This window comes from Orcinus orca, chromosome 9 (assembly GCF_937001465.1).
Source record: "Orcinus orca chromosome 9, mOrcOrc1.1, whole genome shotgun sequence".
NCBI lineage: Eukaryota > Metazoa > Chordata > Mammalia > Artiodactyla > Delphinidae > Orcinus > Orcinus orca.
Genome location: NC_064567.1, coordinates 8,102,661 through 8,122,561, shown reverse-complemented (window position 1 = coordinate 8,122,561; position 19,901 = coordinate 8,102,661). Strand labels below are relative to the sequence as shown.

At 38.8% G+C, this 19,901-nt stretch overlaps 1 protein-coding gene and 1 pseudogene across 2 annotated transcripts in view; both read left to right on the top strand.

Moving 5' to 3' along the window:
• CNTNAP2 (contactin associated protein 2) overlaps nt 1-19,901 on the top strand; it is a 2,019,732-nt gene that overhangs the window by 1,337,717 nt on the left and 662,114 nt on the right. For both annotated transcript variants that reach the window (XM_049714704.1, XM_049714703.1), the window contains exon 14: nt 3,055-3,255. In XM_049714704.1, the coding sequence (XP_049570661.1) occupies nt 3,055-3,255 (201 nt within the window). The remainder of the gene's footprint in view (nt 1-3,054; nt 3,256-19,901) is intronic.
• LOC117198089 (uncharacterized) lies at nt 6,924-7,087 on the top strand (annotated as a pseudogene).

Here is a 19,901-nt window from a genome sequence, read left to right as displayed (position 1 = left end):
ATTTTGTATATATAAAAAGGGGGTTATGATATTTAAAGGAGGGTCAGATTAGAATGCTGTTCCATCAGAAGTTAAAGGAAGAGAAAAAGAGAAAGAAACGAAGAAGGAAGGCAGGGAGGGAGGGAAAGAAAGAAGAGAGGAAGGAGGGAGGGAGGAAAAAGCAAGTGGTGTCAAACATTTGAGAATTCTATGCCATAGACTTATTGTAACAGAAAAGTGATAGAAGTACCCTAATTCAATTAATGAATTTTTAATTAGGTGAAGGTAAATCTGAAGGTCTGGATATACATGACAATCAGTTTGTTTTCAGAATCATGTCAGAAAGTGACAGAATTACCAAAATATATTGTAGCTTTTCTTGCTGTATCAGAGGAACTAAAGGAAGGCAGTTCTGATCAGGCCAAAGATAAAACTGGAAAAACAATTATCTATAGAAAATGACTACAGGGGACACCGTAACTGAACTTCTTTTAATCAATTTAAGAACAGCAAGCTGGGAAGTCTCCATAGAGAGCCATGTCGTAACAGATGAAGGGAGATTCCGGCTCAGAGGAGTGAAGTGGCCTGTCCACAGTCTCTAAGGACAGTCTCGGCAGAACTTGAACCAAAGCGATTTTTAAAAGTTCCTAGATTAAGTACTTGTATTCTGTTTATTTTAATTAATTCATTCTTCTATTCAACTAATATTTTTGCAGACCTGCTATATGTCAATTACCATCCTAAACACATTGCATATAGCATTGAAACAATCCCTGCTTTCTTCCCTTCTAATGGTGGGAGACAGACATTTAAAAATAATTTAAATGTGCCCTAAGATAGAGATAAACGTTATGGAGAAAAGCAAAGCTGGGCAGGTAGATGGAGAGCATCCGTGGTGGGGTGGGACTCGGGAAGGGAAGGTTGTCACTGGAGCTCAGATCTGGAGAAAGAGTGGGCTTGAGGAAAGACGGCTCTAGATGCAGGAAAGAGCAAGTGCGAGTCTCCAAGGAGGCAGAGCCAAGGGAGCAAGGGGGAGATTAGTAGGGCGGCAAGGAAGAGCCGGATCTCGGAGGGTCTTTCGCTATTCTAAGAACTAGACTTTGTCTGTGAACGAGACCGGGTGCCATGTGAGGACCCTGAGCTGTGTCAGAATCTGACTTGTGCTCGAAAACCTCAGCCTGGTTGATGTGTTGAAGGTAGGCGTGAGGGTGCAAGGGTGGAAAGAGGGGACTGGTTAGAGGTTACTGTGGGATGCAGGCGAGCGGCCCTGGGGCTTCGACCAGAGCAGTGGTGGGGGGTGGGGTGAGGAGTGCCCAGATTCGGAATAATTATTGAAGGTAGAGCAGGCGGGGGTCACTGCCAGGCTGCAGGAGGAGGTGGAAGAAAGGGAAGAGTTGAGAGCGACTCCAAGGCTTTTGTCCTAGAACTGGACGAGTGGAGTTGCCATTTCCTGAAATAGGAAGACCTCAGGAGGGGCAAGTTCAGGACATCTCTCATCTCTCTTAATCTAAAGTTCTCTGTCTCTCCGTCTGTCTCTCTCCTGTGTGTGTGTCTCTCTCTCTTCCTTTGTTATTTATCACTCACCTGTTGAAAAACTAGATTGTATGATGTATACAGTTTTCCACAGCATGGATTTCGCTGTTTCCCTTTGGTGACATTTAACATGTTCCCCTTTCCCCTGTGTTTTCTAGAAGTTGGCAGGTAGGTCTGTAAGCTTGGTGAAATTCACCTCTGAGTTTTGTCCACACCCCTCCACAGGTAGGCCTGTGTACTTGCCTGCCCCTCCTGATCCCCAGGACGCATGTCTCCTCCGGTTTTACTTGTATTAGTGACCGTGAATAATCCTACTTAGATCCTACTAACTTGTTGGAAGTTAAAACATTTATCATTTAGCCTTCATTTATGAGCTGAAATATTTCCGTAAAGAAAGTATTTAGTTACATTACACCTCATATAGCTAAGGTAGACTAAATGCTGGATTCTTTGCCTCTATTTACCAATATTCAAAGTAATGAGTTAGTTACCTAGCATCTTCCAAAATTAGACATTTCTTTTTTTTGTACAAATTCATGGAGTTAAATATACTTGCTGTATTTTAATTCATTGCAGGAAATTCTTATTGATGTTAATTAAAATCATCCTTCTTTGGCCCTGGGGTTTTTTTGAACCACTCTCTGTCTCCAGTAGTTTGTTTCTGAAGTGACAATATGTTCCAGGCTCCTCTTATCCATTTCCAGCCCTGAATCAGCCATTTCTCCAGGAGCTTAGTTTTCTCTTAATGGAAAGTGGTATTGAGTAATGACAGTCGGGTGCCAGAGGTTGGTCCTTGTTTGGGAACTTTTTCAGTGGACAGAGCTAAGACATATATCTACATTTTAAAAAAGATAACATCATCCTGGGTTCATAGTGATGCTTCTAATTCAAATGCAGAACTATATAGCATTTTAATTTAATCTCATCAATCTTATATATGCTTCTCCTTTTCACATATTGAAATTTTCAGGGTCCAAAACACCAAGATAATTACTTATTTGCATCATTCCACATGTGTAGAGCGTTTCAGTAACAGAGCATGCAGTATCTAATTATAACTGAAAGGTCAGGGTGAAAAGAATATTTGTTGACAGGATGAGTATGCATATTCTGATTAGAGCAAACAGCACGTACAAAGATCCAGAGACTTGAGAGCACGTAGTTCCTTTAGGAAGGAGCAAATACTGTTCTACGGAAGGAGTGAGGGATTACAGAGTCGGGAAGCCTTTGGAACACAATGGGCCTCACATTCAATGCTGCAGATATTAGAGCATCAACCAGATTCTCAGGCTATTTGGTTTCATTTTCAGGAGCTATCTTGCGTTTGTTTTTAATAAAAAATATTACTTTTCTACTTTGTCTATATAAGCAGAACTTAAGTGTGAGAAAGGGTAGGGGTTACTTTAAGTATTACTATCCTTAGCTCTGTTCTACAGCAGTTCAGGGAAAACACCAGTGAAATTATAGCTCACTTATTTTCTGACATTTGAAGATGCATTTGCATACTAATGACCCATTGTCGTGGCATTTTTCTCCCCACAGAGGACAAAGTGTGGACGATAGTGTCTCATGATTTGCAGATGCAGACGACGGTGGTGGGCTACAACCCAGAAAAATACTCGGTGACACAGCTCATTTACAGTGCCGCCATGGACCAGATCAGCGCCATCACCAACAGCGCCGAGTACTGTGAGCAGTACATCTCCTATTTCTGCAAGATGTCCAGGTTGTTGAACACCCCAGGTAGGCTGAGAATGGAATGTTACTTTTAGTTACTATCTTAGCTGGTGATTGGAATTACCGAAACAGTCCAACAGGTGTGGCTTATTTCTTAACAGTCCAGTCTTCAAAGCACGGGCAGCTGTGAAAGTAAAATATGACCACTTGTTTTTTCTTTTTGGAGAAGGAAGCTAAGAAATACCATTTTTTCAGAAAAATTCCATTGTTTCTAACTTAGCGATTTAAAAATTTTATATGCATGTATGTGTGTGTGTGTCAGTGCTTCTAGTGCGTAATTATCAGTATTTGCTTTGGGCAAAAGTTTATCAAAGCTCCTTGTGAACTTTCAAGTAATTCCCTTTGAGTTCTTCAGTTGTCTCTAACATAGAGATGAAAGAATTCTGAAGGCTGTCTGCAGGTAAATAGCATATAGAAGAGCGATAGAACTTAGAGCTGTTTGTTGTCTGTAGTCATTTAACAGTATCTGTGGGTCTCAAGAAGTCTGCTCTTTTTTTCCACGATGGCTTACTTTTAGCAGTGCTTCAGGACTTGTGTGTGTGTGTGTGTGTTGGGGGTAAAGAAGATAGTTTACAAAGGGTATATTGGAAGTATCTTTATCACAAGAGCCATACACTCTGGGATTCTTGGCAGTAAATTCATTACGTTGACAGCAAACTAAATCTCTTTGTCTATAGTATAACATAGAAGTAAAGCATGTGCTTTGAGTCAGAGAAACATATGTTCACACTTTTCAGCCTTGCTGCTTCTCGCGTATGTGACTTTGGGGGAGTTCATTGAACTTCTCTGCCTCAGTTTCCAGTGTCTTTCAGTCAAAGAGGGATCATAATGCCTGTTTCAGGGTGATTGTGAGAATTTGATCAGGGAATATACTAAATGCCTGTTATAAGTCTTGATGCACTTAAGGACTTAATAAAGAGCAAATAGTATATTGATGATTTTTTTTATTATTAAACAACTTTGGAAGTGGCATTATGTCAGAGACCAAGGGACTGCTTGATGCCCCAAATTAGTGTTGTATTGGGGCCAGTGTTGTAGGGAGTCACAGAGAAGAGTTATAAGCAGGACAGTCTATAATGTTTTGAAGATTTAAGTGCTTTTATGTGCAAAGCCTTGTGCTAAAATTACAGACAAGTATAACCTATGAACTCTAAGAAAGTAAAATCTGTAAAATATGAAAATGATTGGTTCAGACAATTATGTTTTTGCTATTTGGAGAAAGAAGACATGACTGTGGCTGGGATGTTGAAGTGATGCTTCATTAAAGAGGTTGAAAGACAATTCGAGGTTGGTGAGAGTGAACAAGAGTCTGGAGGACAGAATACGAATGATCTTCCAGGCCACGGTGAGAAGTAGTTTAGCAGAAGCAGAGTTTGTGTCAAAAAACAGTAAGAAATGAGGCTGGAAAGTACAAATGGGAGAAACCGTGGAGGAAATCAAGTGCAATGCTGAGAATTTTCCCTGGAGGCCCATGCTTCTCGGGCTTTAGTGTGCATGCGAATAACCCGCAGGGGTTAATGAGACACAAACTGCTGGGCTTCGTCCCCTGAATTTCTGATTCCATAGGTCTGAGGTGGGGCTCCAGAATTTTCGTTTGTAACGAGTGTTTTGGACTGAATTGTGTCCCCCAAAATTCACACGTTGAAGTCCTAATCCCTAATGTGACCGTATTTGAGACAGGGCTTTTGGGAGATAATTAAGGTTAAATGAGGTTATAAGGTTGGATTCCTAATCTGACTGAATTGGTGGTTTATAAAAAGAGGAAGAGTCAGAAAGAGCACTCTCACCAGAAACCAAACTGGCCAGTACCTTGCTCTTGGACTTACAGCCTCCGGAACTGTAAGAAAAGAATGTCTGTTGTTTAAGCCACTCCGCCGATGGTATTTTGCTACGGCAGCCTGAGTGTGCTAGTGCAATGAGTTCCCGGGTGATGATGGTATTGCTGGTCTAGAGACCACTGTGAGAACCATAGCTGTGGGCAGTGGAAATCCCTGAAGGTCCCTACAACTGTTCTTCTATCCCCCTTCACTTATTTCAGCCTTTTATTTTATTTTTACTGGATCCTGTTTCCAGTGCTAAGAAAAGTCAACCAACGATTATAGAAAATCCGGAGCACTAGGCACAATTAGTGAACCCCGTCAGCTTGTCTGCCCTCAGTTTCATGAGTGAGTGCTCCCTGTGGAAGTTCACTCCAAAGATTCCAGTCCATCAGTCTCCAGTCCTGGAGGGGATGGTGTGAGGGAAAACTGCTGACCAGAAAAATAACTTGGTTCCATCAGCTTTGTTTTCTTTATTTTCTTCCATTCTTCTATTAAACTCCAAAGTCAACTTTTACTGTTTGAATTTTTGCTCTCGTGGTTAAAAAACACAATGCAACCTCCAAATAAGTTTATCTTACAGTTCAGGCACCAGGAGAATTAGGCTAGAGGTAAGAGAAACAATTTGCTTTTAGCGATTCTGGTCTTGTAGTTCATTCCTTCCCCTTCCCTCATTGGTATACTCTGTGCCTTCCCCCATCCACCAAGAAGCCTCACACACTTATTACCCTCCTTTTGGAAACCCAGGATATCCAAAACCATCAGGAAACAGGATAAATTTGTTTTTAAAAATACTTCCATTACGTTTTCTCATAATAAGCTAAACACACTTCTCTTCAACCTCCAGACACCTTTTCAGAGGAAGAACTACTAAATTGAAATCAAGAGTGAATTGTTAATCTGTACAGTAAGCACACTATTTTCTTTGTGTTTGCAGACATTTGCAGGTTATTATTATACTTACTAAACTGTGCATTGAAAATCATGTTATCATATGCTTCTTGCCTTTGGGGACACCCTCCATGTATCAAATTTTTACTCACATAGGATCAGACTTAATAAATGTTTGCTGACTGGAATGAAATGACAAATATATTGTTTTAAATATTACCTCATTCAACCTTCAGTCAGTTGTTTTTAAACAAGTGTGTACGTCAGAATTTTCAGGTTGCTCGTCACAATGCTGATTCCGTGATTCTGACTCGGGAGAACTTGGTTGGGGCACAGGAATGTTTGCTTTTAACAAACATCCATGCATCATTCAGTGAACCGTACATTGAAAAATACCATCTTTAATTTATGGCATGAGGCCTCTCATCTTGGATTTTAAGGCATCAGTCCTCTGTGTGGGAGAAGATTAAAGGGAATATTAGAACTTGTCTGACCAACTGAAATAAAATGGCATACATAACTACCTGTTCCTCCAGCTAAAATAAATTGGCATAGTGGTATTTTAAAAATCCTTTTCGTAGACCACTGTAAAGTGAATTTCAGCCTTCTCTTCTTAGTCATTTTTCATATCCCAATTTCTATTTTCAGGGTTAATTAATCTGTAGACAGCTGAGGCAAGGAAAAGGAGTGGTTGATATAGCAAGTTTTCCTGTATTACTGTATTCTGTATGTGTCCAAGTATGAAAGAATACAATTTAATACAAATCTTTAATTTGCTATTTTAAGGAGCTGATGTTTTCTGTAATTGGTTTTTTCCCTCCTTCCTGGTAACGTTCCATTTTAAATATCCATTTACTCATTCTTAACTAAGGCTGAATTATATTGGAACTTCTGTAGTAGTACTTGTGACATCTGTTTGAATACAAAGTATATTCATTATAGTCATGGCAATTAAAATGAATATCAATCGCTTCTCGGCCTTTTGGCTAAGATCAAGTGTAAAATGAATATCAAATGGGTTTGTAATAGCTATGTACTTAAAATGTTATTGTTTTAAGAGCCTTACCCTCAAGAGTTCATTTGGGGCTCTATAGTTGCTAATGATACTTATGGTAAAGAGTTGATTTTACATGTATATGGACCTCATTTTTATTTTGATAAATCTTTAGTTGTACCACACCATTAGCTAACAAATGTAGATTTACTCATTAATGGTTTCTTACAACTTTAACAAGGATAGTAATATATGACTTACAATGTTATCACTTTTTAAAAATTTTATTTATTTATTCATTTCTTTGGCTGCGTTGGATCTTCGTTGCTGCGCGTGGGCTTTCTCTAGTTGCAGTGAGCAGGGGCTACTCTTGGTTGCGGTGAGCGTGCTTCTCATTGCGGTGGCTTCTCTTGTTGCAGAGCACGGGCTCTAGACACATGGGCTTCAGTAGTTGTGGCACACGGGCTCAGTAGTTGTGGCTCACGGGCTTAGTTGCTCTGCGGTGCGTGGGATCTTCCCAGACCAGGGTTCAAACCCATGTCCCCTGCATTGACAGGCAGATTCTTAACCGCTGTGCCACCAGGAAAGTCCCATCACTTCTTTTTATTACTACAGAATCTTTAAACGGAATCAATTTTAAAGTAATGCTTTTGCCATTCTTTATGGTCATATCCATCCTTGCAATGTAACTATTAATTCAGTTGTCCTTAATCAACTTTACAAAAGACACAGAACAAAGACAAGGTTATTTGATTTCATCCAATTTGAAAATAAACAAATTAATTCTACCCAAACGGAAAAAAAAACAACAACCATTAATAGCTATCCAAAACCACAAGGATGTTAACATGTTTTATATTTATATCCCCAGAACTGCAAATATACTGATATCTGAACTTAATGAAAGGCAGAAATCTTTAAACAATGAAATCTACTTCTGAGAATAAATACCTCAAGAACTTAAATTTGATAAATTAGACACCAGGAGAAAGTATATTAGATCCCACTTGAGTCAAAACTTAGTCAACAATCCTAATGCTTTTAAATGGCAAAAATATTTCTCTATATTTGGATAAGACCTATTAGCCTGATTTTAAATGCTTATTTGTGTATTTTAGATGCACTGTTGTCATGTATTTATTTTATAAAACTTTATACTTTCTAATTAAGCATTTTCTTCTAAAGCATTTATTCCCTACATATATAAATATTTAATTATAGAGATATAAAGTTGATATGTTTCCTATTTTTCTGACTATACTTAGTGTTGATTTCATTTGTTCTCAGTGTTTTTCATTGTGCCATGTAGTTTTGTTCTCATAAGTCATAGTTTTATTGCTTCTTTTTTGGAAAGAAACAGTATAAATTATCCATCCTTTTGGGTAGTTTACTATTAGATTTTGTATCTATTGAAAAGGAGTTATGTTCACAATTTTTACCTGTTAAGTAAGCTGTGTAAGATTCAATATACTTTAATGATACTGAACTATGATTTAGTGGCATCCAAAAGACAAGAAAACGTGAGTCTGGCATTGTAACTTATAACCTATTTTTAGAAAAAAATTCTAAACTTCAGTGAAGCTATCAAAAAAGTGAATTTTCAGCTTGTGGTGTGCATTATAAGAAACTATGATGTTTAACTCTTGAAACAACATAGATAAAACATTGCTCAACTGCAACTAAAGACTGGTATTTTCCGTGAATGAGTTTCATTGTGACTAGTCAGTATGTTAATCAAAAGATTAATCATTTATCTACTTAATTATTATGTTAAATAAGTGTAATGAAATTGGAGGATACAATTAAATGGGACAAGCAATGAAGATAGTAATAACTAAAAGGTAAAATCGGAAAATTAAATCTAGCAATATTCTACACCCAGGCAACTGGCATCTTCATAGAGGACCCTGTAGTTAAAAGGGACAGAATGGTCACAGGGAGAGTAGAGATTATTTCAGCAGTGTGGGTAGGAGTTGATCAAAGTCTCAGCTGGAATAATGGATGAGATAATCAATCCATATGTATGTATTGTTTCTTGTGTATCAGGAATTGTGATATGTAGGCTGAGGTGTGAAGGATTCATTTGAGTTAACTAAGAAAAAAATGGCAGTGGGACATCTAGTTTGAGATGTGATAATGTGCAGTAATTCTGAGATGCAGGTCAAGGAACACAGGACTTTGAAAGAAATGAGAGAGGTCGGAGTGGCTGCAGCAGAGAACTTTAAGGTGAGAGAGAGGAAAGCAGACTTGAGGAGATCAGTCCAGAGTCTCTGCGTGATGGTAAGGGTTTCACTCCAAGGGCAAAGGAAGTGGTTGTAAGTAAGGGTATTCTGGCTGTGATGAGGAGGATAGAATCCAGGAAGGGCAGAGTTTGTATGATGGACCATCTGGTACAATGTCACAGGAGTGCAGAGGAGACTGGATGACCTGTATGTTCACTGGGAATTAGGAGGAAACCCGGTTTTAAGTTTAGATAGTAGAATGAACAGGATCTGTGATTGCGTATATGTAGAGTAACTTTAGGGGAAGGGAAAATGCAGTCTTCCCATGTACCCAGGGGTAAAGGTAAAATGGATGACTATGAACAGTTGTAAAGCCTTCACAGGATGACTCAAAGAGGTCATGGGAGGTGCAAGAAAAGAACAGAAGGAAAGAAAATACGAACTTGAAAAAGTAATTTCAGGAGTGGATGCTGCTAACTAAAGGGACTCAAAAGTAATGATCAGAGCAGTAGGAAGAGAATCAAATTAGAAAAGCCTTATAATGGGGAAGCTAAGGGAAATGTGTGTTTAACAATCAACAGGTAAAAAACAAAAACAGGAAAACTGAGATGTGGTCAGTGGTGAGACATCAAAGAAGGAAGTCAGCCCCTGGCTTTGGCTGTTGCGAGGCCACTGGAGTTTCATGTCTGTGGGGTCTGCTGGGTGGAGCCACTGAAGAATGAATGGCAAAAGGAAACAAGTGAAGGTTTTCAAAAAGTTCCGTGGTAAAGGGATGGCTATATAGAGAATTGCTGCTTAACCAGAAGGCAGAGCCCAAGTGAGGGTTTGGGGATTTTAAGGATGAGGGAGTTATGAGTAAGTTTATAAATGTAGGAGGCAGTGAAGAGGATGAAGCTAAAAGTATAAGACAGATAAGGAACATAAGAAGTCCCACGAGAGAAAAAAGAGTATGGAATTTGCCTTGGCAAAGAATGAACACCTGCTCTGAGAAAAAGGTAGAGATTTCCATTAAATTCTATTGACCAATAATACCATCCTTGACATTTTATCTCGTTTAATTGTCAAAGTTACGCAAAGTAGATTCTTTATCTCCATTTTGCAAACACAGGGCTCAAAGAGGTGAATAAACTCACTGAACATCACTACAGCTGGAAGCGGGCAAGCTGGGGTTCAAATGCAAATCTGTCCTACTATAAACCTTTTTTTCTGACACATTAAGAAAGTGTGAACATGTAGAGAGGTCAGTGTGCTGCCACCGAAGTGAGGGTAGAACTAAGCCCAGCAGTATCTGTACCCACCCTATCTCTTCAACCGCCATGAAAGAACATTTTCCCTCCTGGCATTTACTTTTTCTGTCTATGATTAGAAATACTCTTTGTCAAGTGGCCTTGGGTCAAATCCAATATTTTGATTAATAAATTAATCTTAAGGTCAGATTTATTGAGGATAGCTTGTCTGACTTCTACTAAAAGTACTCATTTCAAGTTGCCAACATTTTGAGCTTTAAGGTGAGACTTTGAAGGACATTGACCTTCTATAGCATGGTAAAGATTGTTTTTAATGCTGCCGTTTTATTTTGTGAGTGCCTATGTGTGTGTAGCTTCATTTTTTAATGACTAAAATAGAAATAAATGAGAACTTTGAAGTAATCCTATATCACTCTGTAGAATTTGAAAATTGTCTCTTTGTCTCTCAACAATCAAACTTTTTTGGTTGTACATAAACTTTGTAATTATACATTTTAATGACATCATAAAGTGAGGATAAACCTACTTTGTCAGATTTGATAAATTATGTTTTTATTAATCATTTTTAATTGAAGTATAGTTAATGTACAGTGTATTAGTTTCAGTTTTACAGCAAAGTGAGTCAGTTATATATACTTATATATATATTAATTCATATATATATATTCTTCTTCAGATTCTTTTCCATTATAGGTTATTATAAGATATTGAATATAGTTCCCTGTGCTCTACAGTAGGTCCTTGTTGGTTATCTATTTTATATATAGTACTGTGTCTCTGTTAATCCCAAACTCCTAATTTACCTTTTCCACCCCCCACACTATCCCTTTTGGTAACCATAAGTTTGTTTTCTATGTCTGTGAGTCTATTTCTGTTTTGTAAATAAGTTCATTTATATCATTTTTTAAGATTGTACATATAAGTGATATCATGATATTTGTCTTTCTCTATCTGACTTACCTTAATTAATATGATAATCTCTAGGTCCATCCATGTTGCTGCACATGGCATTATTTCGTTGTTTTTTATGGCTGAATAATTTTCCATTGTGTGTATGTACCACATCCTCTTTATTCATTCATTTGTTGATGCACACTTAGGTTGCTTCCGTGCCTTGGCTATTGTAAATAGTGATGCTTTGGGGTGCATGTATCTTTTTTTTTTTTTTTTGTGGTACACGGGCCTCTCACTGCTGTGGCCTCTCCCGTTGCGGAGCACAGGCTCTGGACGTGCAGGCTCAGCGGCCATGGCCGCTCCGAGGCATGTGGGATCTTCCCGGACCGGGGCACGAACCCATGTCCCCTGCATCGGCAGGAGGACTGTCAACCACTGCACCACCAGAGAAGCTCGATGTATCTTTTTTAATTAGAGTTTTCTCTGGATATATGCCCAGGAATGGGATTGCAGGATCATATGGTAACTCTCTTTTTGGTTTTTTAAGGAACAGTATGGATACTGTTCATAGTTGCTGCACCAGTTTACATTCCCAGCAACAATGTAGGAGGGTTCCTTTCTCTCCATGTCTTCTCCAGCATTTATTATTTGTAGACTTTTTAATCATGGCCATTCTGACTGGTGTGAGGTGATACCTCATTGTAGTTCTGATTTGCATTTCTCTAATAATTAGTGATGTTGAGCATCCTTTCATGTGCCTGTTGGCCATCTGTATGTCTTCTTTGGAGAAATGTCTAATTAGGTCTTCTGCTCATTTTTTGATTGGGTTGTTCGTTTTTTTGATATTAATCTGTATGAGCTGTTTGTATATTTTGGAAATTTATCCCTTGTCGGTAGTATTGTTAGCAAATATTTTCTCCCATTCCGTAGGTTGTCATTTCATTTTGTTTCTGGTTTCCTTTGCTGTGCAAAAGCTTTTGAGTTTAATTAGGTCTTATTTGTTTATTTTTGTTTTTATTCCCATCACTCTAGGAGACGGATCCAAAAAAATATTGCTGTGATTCATGTCAAAGAGTGTTCTGCCTACGTTTTCCTCTAGGAGTTTTATAGTATCCAGTCTTACATTTAGGTCTGTAATCCATTTTGTGTTTATTTTTGTATATGGTGTTAGAGAATGTTCTAATTTCAATCTTTTACATGTAGCTGTCCCATTTTCCTAGCACCACTTGTTAAAGAGATTGTCTTTTCTCCATTGTATATCCTTGCCTCCTTTGTCGTAGATTAACTGACCATAGGCGCTTGGGTTTATTTCTGGGCTTTCTATCCTATTCCATTGATCTATATGTATTTTTTGTGTCAGTGGTATACTGTAGCTTTGTAGTATTGTCTGAAGTCAGCAAGCCTGATTCCTCCAGCTCCATTCAAAATACCTTAAATAGAATATTGAAAGAAAAGAGAGTTTTACTATAAAAATATCTTGGAAATATCTAGAGTATTATTGAGAAATTGCTCAGTTATTTATTCAGCAACATTTATTGAATACAAAATACTCTGCTGGATGCTATGAGAATACAAGGAAGGCAAAGATAATACTTTTTAAATAACATTTGCCTCAGATTTACTCTAAGTCCTTTCAACTGATAGAATCAGCCCATCCAGATTATCTGGCATAACCACTCTTACTTAAAGTCAATTGATAATAGACTTTAATGATATCTATAAAATACCTACATGGCAACACCTAGGCTAGTGTTTGGTTTAATGACTGGGCACCTAAGCCTAGCTAAGTTGATACATAAAATTGACCAGTAAACATTATTTTTTAAATGGACAACTGAGAAATTCTAGAGTAGCAGTGATTTATTCCCTCATTTGTGCAACGTGTACCTCTCTATGGAATCAGACAGGTGAGACCAACATGTTAGAGGTGTTGAGGGATATTTTATTCTCATATCTCTCCATTTCTGATGAGGGCACATTTGAGCCTGGTGTCAAGTTGCCAAATGAAATATCATTTTATATGGTTACAGCAATGACAATTTGAATGAATCAAGTAGATCAACTTTAGTCAGGAAGATAAGTCAAAGAAAAGATTTTCCTGTTCTCTGTCTTGCTTCAGAAAAAACCTGTAGACGCCTCTATTTCACATTTTAACCAAATTGGCATATGTCCACCAGGGATATGGCATTATTAACTCATTGTCCACTCAGAGTTCTGCCTAGAGTCAAGCATTTCCATAGATCCAAATAAGAACACTCTATATCCATAACCTTAGAAAAGCTGCAAAATATTTCTGTCACCCCATCAACATTATTTTGCAGTTTTGTTGTTGTTTACTCATAATTGAATCAAATCCCATTGCCATGCAAAGTAAAGGAAATGTTAAAGAAGTTCAAAGAAACAAAGTTAAAAGAACTCATCTTTATGCATTTCTACGTAGAATTGCATATGGATGAAATAATAGGTACATTTTATTTTGAAGACTGTATGTTTGGTAGGTTGTTATTTTCCCATCAGGGAGTGACAAAACTTCTCTAAAATACTAAGTCACCCAAATAGCAGCTGGGTTCTAATTACCCTGTTGTGTTTGCTTACTATTTGCCACAACCAGCAACTGGTAGTTTTTATGACAGTGAATAATGTTGCAGAGTGATAGTTTACTAGGAATGCCACAGCCACTTTGACCTTCACCTCATATTTTAAATTCTCTTGAAGAAATGATGACTCTTTCTTTCTCTTGGTATTGGATCTGGAGTTTAGGCTTAATATATTGTTACCTATATAGTTGGATAAATAATACTTAAAAATAATTATCTCCAAATTAGGTGATGATATAAATGGAGGGGAAATGGCATTAGTATTAAACATTTACCATGGGCATTTACATATATTGGCTCATTCAGTCCACCTCCAAAACTTTGCAGGTTATATATCACAGTTTCCATTTCATAACTGAAGAAACAACTTCAGAGGGGTTAATTAACTCACCACAGGAAAAACGGTAAATATTGTGATAAGCGTCCAAACCAAGATTAAACTCTAGGCTTATGTGCCTCTAGAACTCCTGTATTTTCTAACAAAATATTTAAAAAAAATAAAAAGGAGGAAGGGGAGGAAAGAAGTGGTAGGGGAGAGGCAGAAAGATGGGAGAGAGAGAGAGAAGGAAAGGAAGAGAAAAGGAAAAAGAGGGAGAGAGAGAGAGAAGGAAAGGTAAAAATAAAATGGGGAGATTATGTATTGAAGATGGCGGAGTAGAAGGACATGCGCTCACTCCCTCCTGCGAGAGCACCAGAACCACAGCTAGCTGCTGAACAGTCGTCAACAGAAAGACACTGGAACTCACCAAAAAAGATACCCCACATCCAAAGACAAAAGAGAAGCCACAGTGAGATGGTAGGAGGGGCGCAATCACAATAAAATCAAATCCCATAACCACTGGGTGGGCGAATTACAAACTGGAGAACAATTATACCACAAGAGTCCCCCCACTGGAGTGAAGATTCTGAGCCCCATGTCAGGCTTCCCAACTTGGGGGTCTGGCAACAAGAGGAGGGATCCCCAGAGAATCGAACTTTGAAGGCCAGCAGGATTTGATTGCAGGACTTCAACAGGACTGGGGGGAAACAGAGACTCCAGGCTTGGAGGGCACACACAAAGTAGTGTGCACACCAGGCCCCTGAGGAGGAAGGATCAGTGACCTCACAGGACACTGAAACAGACCTACCTGCTAGTTTTTGAGGGTCTCCTGCAGAGGCAGAGGGTGGCAGTGGCTCACCGAGGGGACAAGGACTGATAGCAGAAGTTCTGGGAAGTACTCATTTGATGAGATTGCTCCCAGAGTCCGCCATTAGCTCCACCAAAGAACCTGTAGGCTCCAGTGCTGGGTCACCTCAGGCCAAACAACCAACAGGGAGGGAACCCAGCCCCACCCATCAGCAGACAAGCAGATTAAAGTTTTACTGAGCTCTGCCCACCAGAGCAACACCCATGTCTACCCACCACCAGTCCGTCCCATCAGGAAGCTTACACGAGCCTCTTAGATAGCCTCATCCACCAGAGGGCAGACAGCAGAAGCAAGAAGAACTACAATCCTGCAGGCTGCAGAACGAAAACCACGATCACAGAAAGAGAGACAAAAGGAAAAGGCAGAGGGCTATGTCCCAGATGAAGGAAGAAGATAAAACCCCAGAAAAACAAGTAAATGAAGTGGAGATAGGCAACCTTCCAGGAAAAGAATTCAGAATAATGTTAGTGAAGATGATCTAGGACCTTGGAAAAAGAATGGAGGCAAAGATCGAGAAGATGAAAGAAATGTTTAACAAAGACCTAGAAAAATTAAAGAACAAACACCTAGAAGAATTAAAGAACAAACAGAGATGAACAATACAATAACTGAAATGAAAAATACACTAGAAGGAATCAATAGCAGAAAAACCGAGGCAGAAGAACAGATAAGTGACCTGGAAGACAGAATGGTGGAAATCACTGCCATGGAACAGAATAAATGAAAAGAAATAATGACTGCCTAAGAGACCTCTGGGACAACGTTAAACACACCAGCATTCACATTATAGGGGTCCCAGAAGGAGTAGAAGAGAAAGAGAAGGACCCGAGAAAATATTTGAAGAGATTATAGTCGAAAACTTCCCTCACGTGGGAAAGGAGATAGCCACCCAAGTCCAGGAAGGGCAGAGTGTCCCAGGTAGGATAAACTCAAGGAGAAACATGCCAAGATACATAGTAATCAAACTGACAAAAATTAAAGACAAAGAAAAATTATTAAGAGCAACAAGAGAAAAACAACAAATAACATACAAGGGAACTCCCATAAGGTTAACAGCTGATTTCTCAGCAGAAATTCTGCAAGCCAGAAGAGAGTGGTACAATATATTTAAAGTAATGAAAGGGAAGAACCTACAACCAAGATTACTCTTCCCAGCAAGGATCTCATTCAGATTCAATGGAGAAATCAAAAGCTTTACAGACAAGCAAAAGCTAAGAGAATTCAGCACCACTAAAGCAGCTCTACAGTAAATGCTCAAGGAACTTCTCTAAGTGGGAAGCACAAGAGAAGAAAAGGACCTACAAAAACAAACCCAGAGCAATTAAGAAAATGGTAATAGGAACATACATGCCAATAATTACCTTAAATGGGAATGGATTAAATGCTCCAACCAAAAGACACAGACTGGCTGAATGGTTACAAAAACAAGACCCATCTATATGCTGTCTACAAGAGACCCACTTCAGACCTAGGGACACATACGGACTGAAAGTGAGGGGATGGAAAAACATATTGAATGCAAATGGAAATCAAAAGAAAGCTGGAGTAGCAATGCTCATATCAGATACAATAGACTTTAAAATCAAGAATGTTATAAGAGACAAGGAAGGACACTACATAATGATCAAGGGCTCAATCCAAGATGATATAACAATTATAAATATATATGCACCCAACATAGGAGCACCTCAATACATAAGGCAAAGGCTAACAGCTATTAAAGGGGAAATGGAAGTAGCACAATAATAGTAGGGGACTTTAACACCTCACTTACACCAATGGACAGATCATGAAGACAGAAAATCAATAAGGAAACACAGGCTTTAAATGACACAATAGACCAGATAGATTTAATTGATATTTATAGGACATTCCATCTGAAAACAGCAGATTACACTTTCTTCTCAAGTGCACATGGAACATTCTCCAGGATAGATCACATCTTGGGTCACAAATCAGGCCTTGGTAAATTTAAGAAAATTGAAATCATATCAAGCACCTTTATGACCATAACGAGATTAGAAATACTTCTATGAGATTAGAGATTAGAAATAAATTAGCTATGAGATTAGAAATAAATTACAGGAAAAAAAAAGTAAAAAACACAAACACATGGAGGCTAAACAATACACTACTAAATGACTAAGAGATCACTGAAGAAATCAAGGAGGAAGTTAAAAAATACCTAGGCACAAATGACAACGAAAACATGATGAGCCAAAACCTATGGGATGCAGCAAAAGCAGTTCTAAGAGGGGAGTTTATAGCAATACATTCCTACCTCAGAAAACAAGAAAAATTTCAAATAAACAATCTAACCTTACACCTAAAGGAACTAGAGAAAGAAAAACAAAAAAAACCCCAAAGTTAGTAGAAGGAAAGAAACCATAAGGATCAGAGCAGAAATATGTGAAATAGAAACAAAGAAAACAATAGCAAAGATCAATAAAACTAAAAGCTGGTTCTTTGAGAAGATAAACAAAATTGATAAACCTTTAGCCAGACTCATCAAGAAAAAGAGGGAGAGGACTCAAATCAATACAATTCGAAATGAAAAAGGAGAAGTTACAACAGACACCACAGAAATACAAAGCATCCTAAGAGACTACTACAAGCAACTCAATGCCAATAAAATGGACAATCTGTAAGAAATGGACAAATTCTTAGGTATAACCCTCCAAGGCTGAACCAGGAAGAAATAGAAAATATGAACAGACCAATCACAAGCTTTGAAATTGAAACTGTGATTAAAAATCTTCCAACAGGGCTTCCCTGGTGGCGCAGTGGTTGACAGTCTACCTGCTGATGCAGGGGACGCGGGTTCGTGTCCTGGTCCGGGAAGATCCCACATGCCACGGAGCGGCTGGGCCCGTGAGCCATGGCCACTGAGCCTGTGCATCCAGGGCCTGTGCTCCAGAATGGGAGAGGGCACAGCAGTGATAGGCCTGCGTATCGCAAAAAAAAAAAAAAAAAAAAAATCTTCCAACAAACAGAAGTCCAGGACCAGATAGCTTCACAGGTGAATTCTCTCAAACATTTACAGAAGACCTAACACCCATCCTTCACAAACTCTTCCAAAAAATTGCAGAGGGAGTAACAATGAATTTGGTAACATAGCAGGTTACAAAATTAATGCACAGAAATCTCTTGCATTCCTATACACTAACGACGAAAGATCAGAAAGAGAAATTAAGGAAACAATCCCATTCACCACTGCAACAAAAAGAGAAAAATACCTAGGAATAAAGCTACCTGAGGAGGTAAAAGACTTGGACTTAGAAAACTATAAGACACTGATGAAAGAAATCAAAGATGACACAAACAGATGGAAAGATATACCATGTTCTTGGATTGGCAGAATCAATATTGTGAAAATGACTATACTACCCAAAGCAATCTACAGATGCAATGCAATCCCTATCAAATTACCAATGGCTTTTTTTTTTTTTTTTTTGCCGTACATGGGCCTCTCACTGTTGTGGCCTCTCCCGTTGCGGAGCACAGGCTCCGGACGTGCAGGCTCAGTGGCCAATGCTCATGGGCCCAGCCGCTCCGCAGCATGTGGGATCTTCCCAGACCGGGGCACGAACCCATGGCCCCTGCATCGGCAGGCGGACTCTCAACCACTGCGCCACCAGGGAAGCCCCCAATGGTATTTTTTATAGAACTAGTACAAAAAATCTTAAAATTTGTTTGGAGACACAAAAGACACCAAATAACCAAAGCAATCTCGACAACAAAAAAACAGAGGTAGAGGAATCAGACTCCCTGACTTCAGACTATAGTACAAAACTACAGTAATCAAGACAATACGGTACTGGCACAAAAGCAGAAATATAGATCAATGGAACAGGATAGAAAGCCCAGAGGTAAACCCACACACCTATGGTCAATTAATCTATGACAAAGGAGGCAAGGATATACAATGGAGAGAAAACAGTGTCTTCAGTAAGTGATGCTGGGAAAATTGGACAGCTACATGTAAAAGAATGAAATTAGAAAACTCCCTAACACCATACACAGAAGTAAACTCCAAATGGATTAAAGATGTAAATGTAAGGCCGGACACTGTAAAACTCTTAGAGGAAAACATAGGAAGAACACTCTTTGATATAAATCACAGCAAGATCTTTTTGACCCACCTCCTAAAGTAATGGAAATAAAAACAAAAATAAACAAATGGGACCTAATGAAACTTAAAAACTTTTGCACACCAAAGGAAACTATAAACAAGACGAAAAGACAACCCTCAGAGTGGGAGAAAATATTTGCAAACGAATCAACGGACAAAGGATTAATCTCCAAAATATATACTCAGCTCTTGAAGCTCAATATCAAAAAGCAAACAACCCCATCAAAACATGGGCAGGAGTCCTACATAGACATTTCTCCAAAGAAGACATACAGATGGCCAAGAAGCACATGAAAAGCTGCTCAACATCACTAATCATGAGAGAAATGGAAATCAAAACTACAATGAGGTATCACCTCACACTGGTTAGAATGGGCATCATCAGAAAATCTACAAACAATAAATGCTGGAGAGGGTGTGGAGAAAAGGGCATCCTCTTGCACTGTTGGCGGGAATGTAAATTGACACATCCACTATGGAGAATGGTATGGAGGGTCCTTAAAACACTAAAAATAGAATTACCATATGACCCAACAGTCCCACTACTGGGCATATACCCAGAGAAAACCATAATTCAAAAAGACACATGCACCCCAATGTTCATTGCAGCACTGTTTACAATAGGTAGTTCATGGAAGCAGACTAAATGTCCATCGACAGACGAATGGATA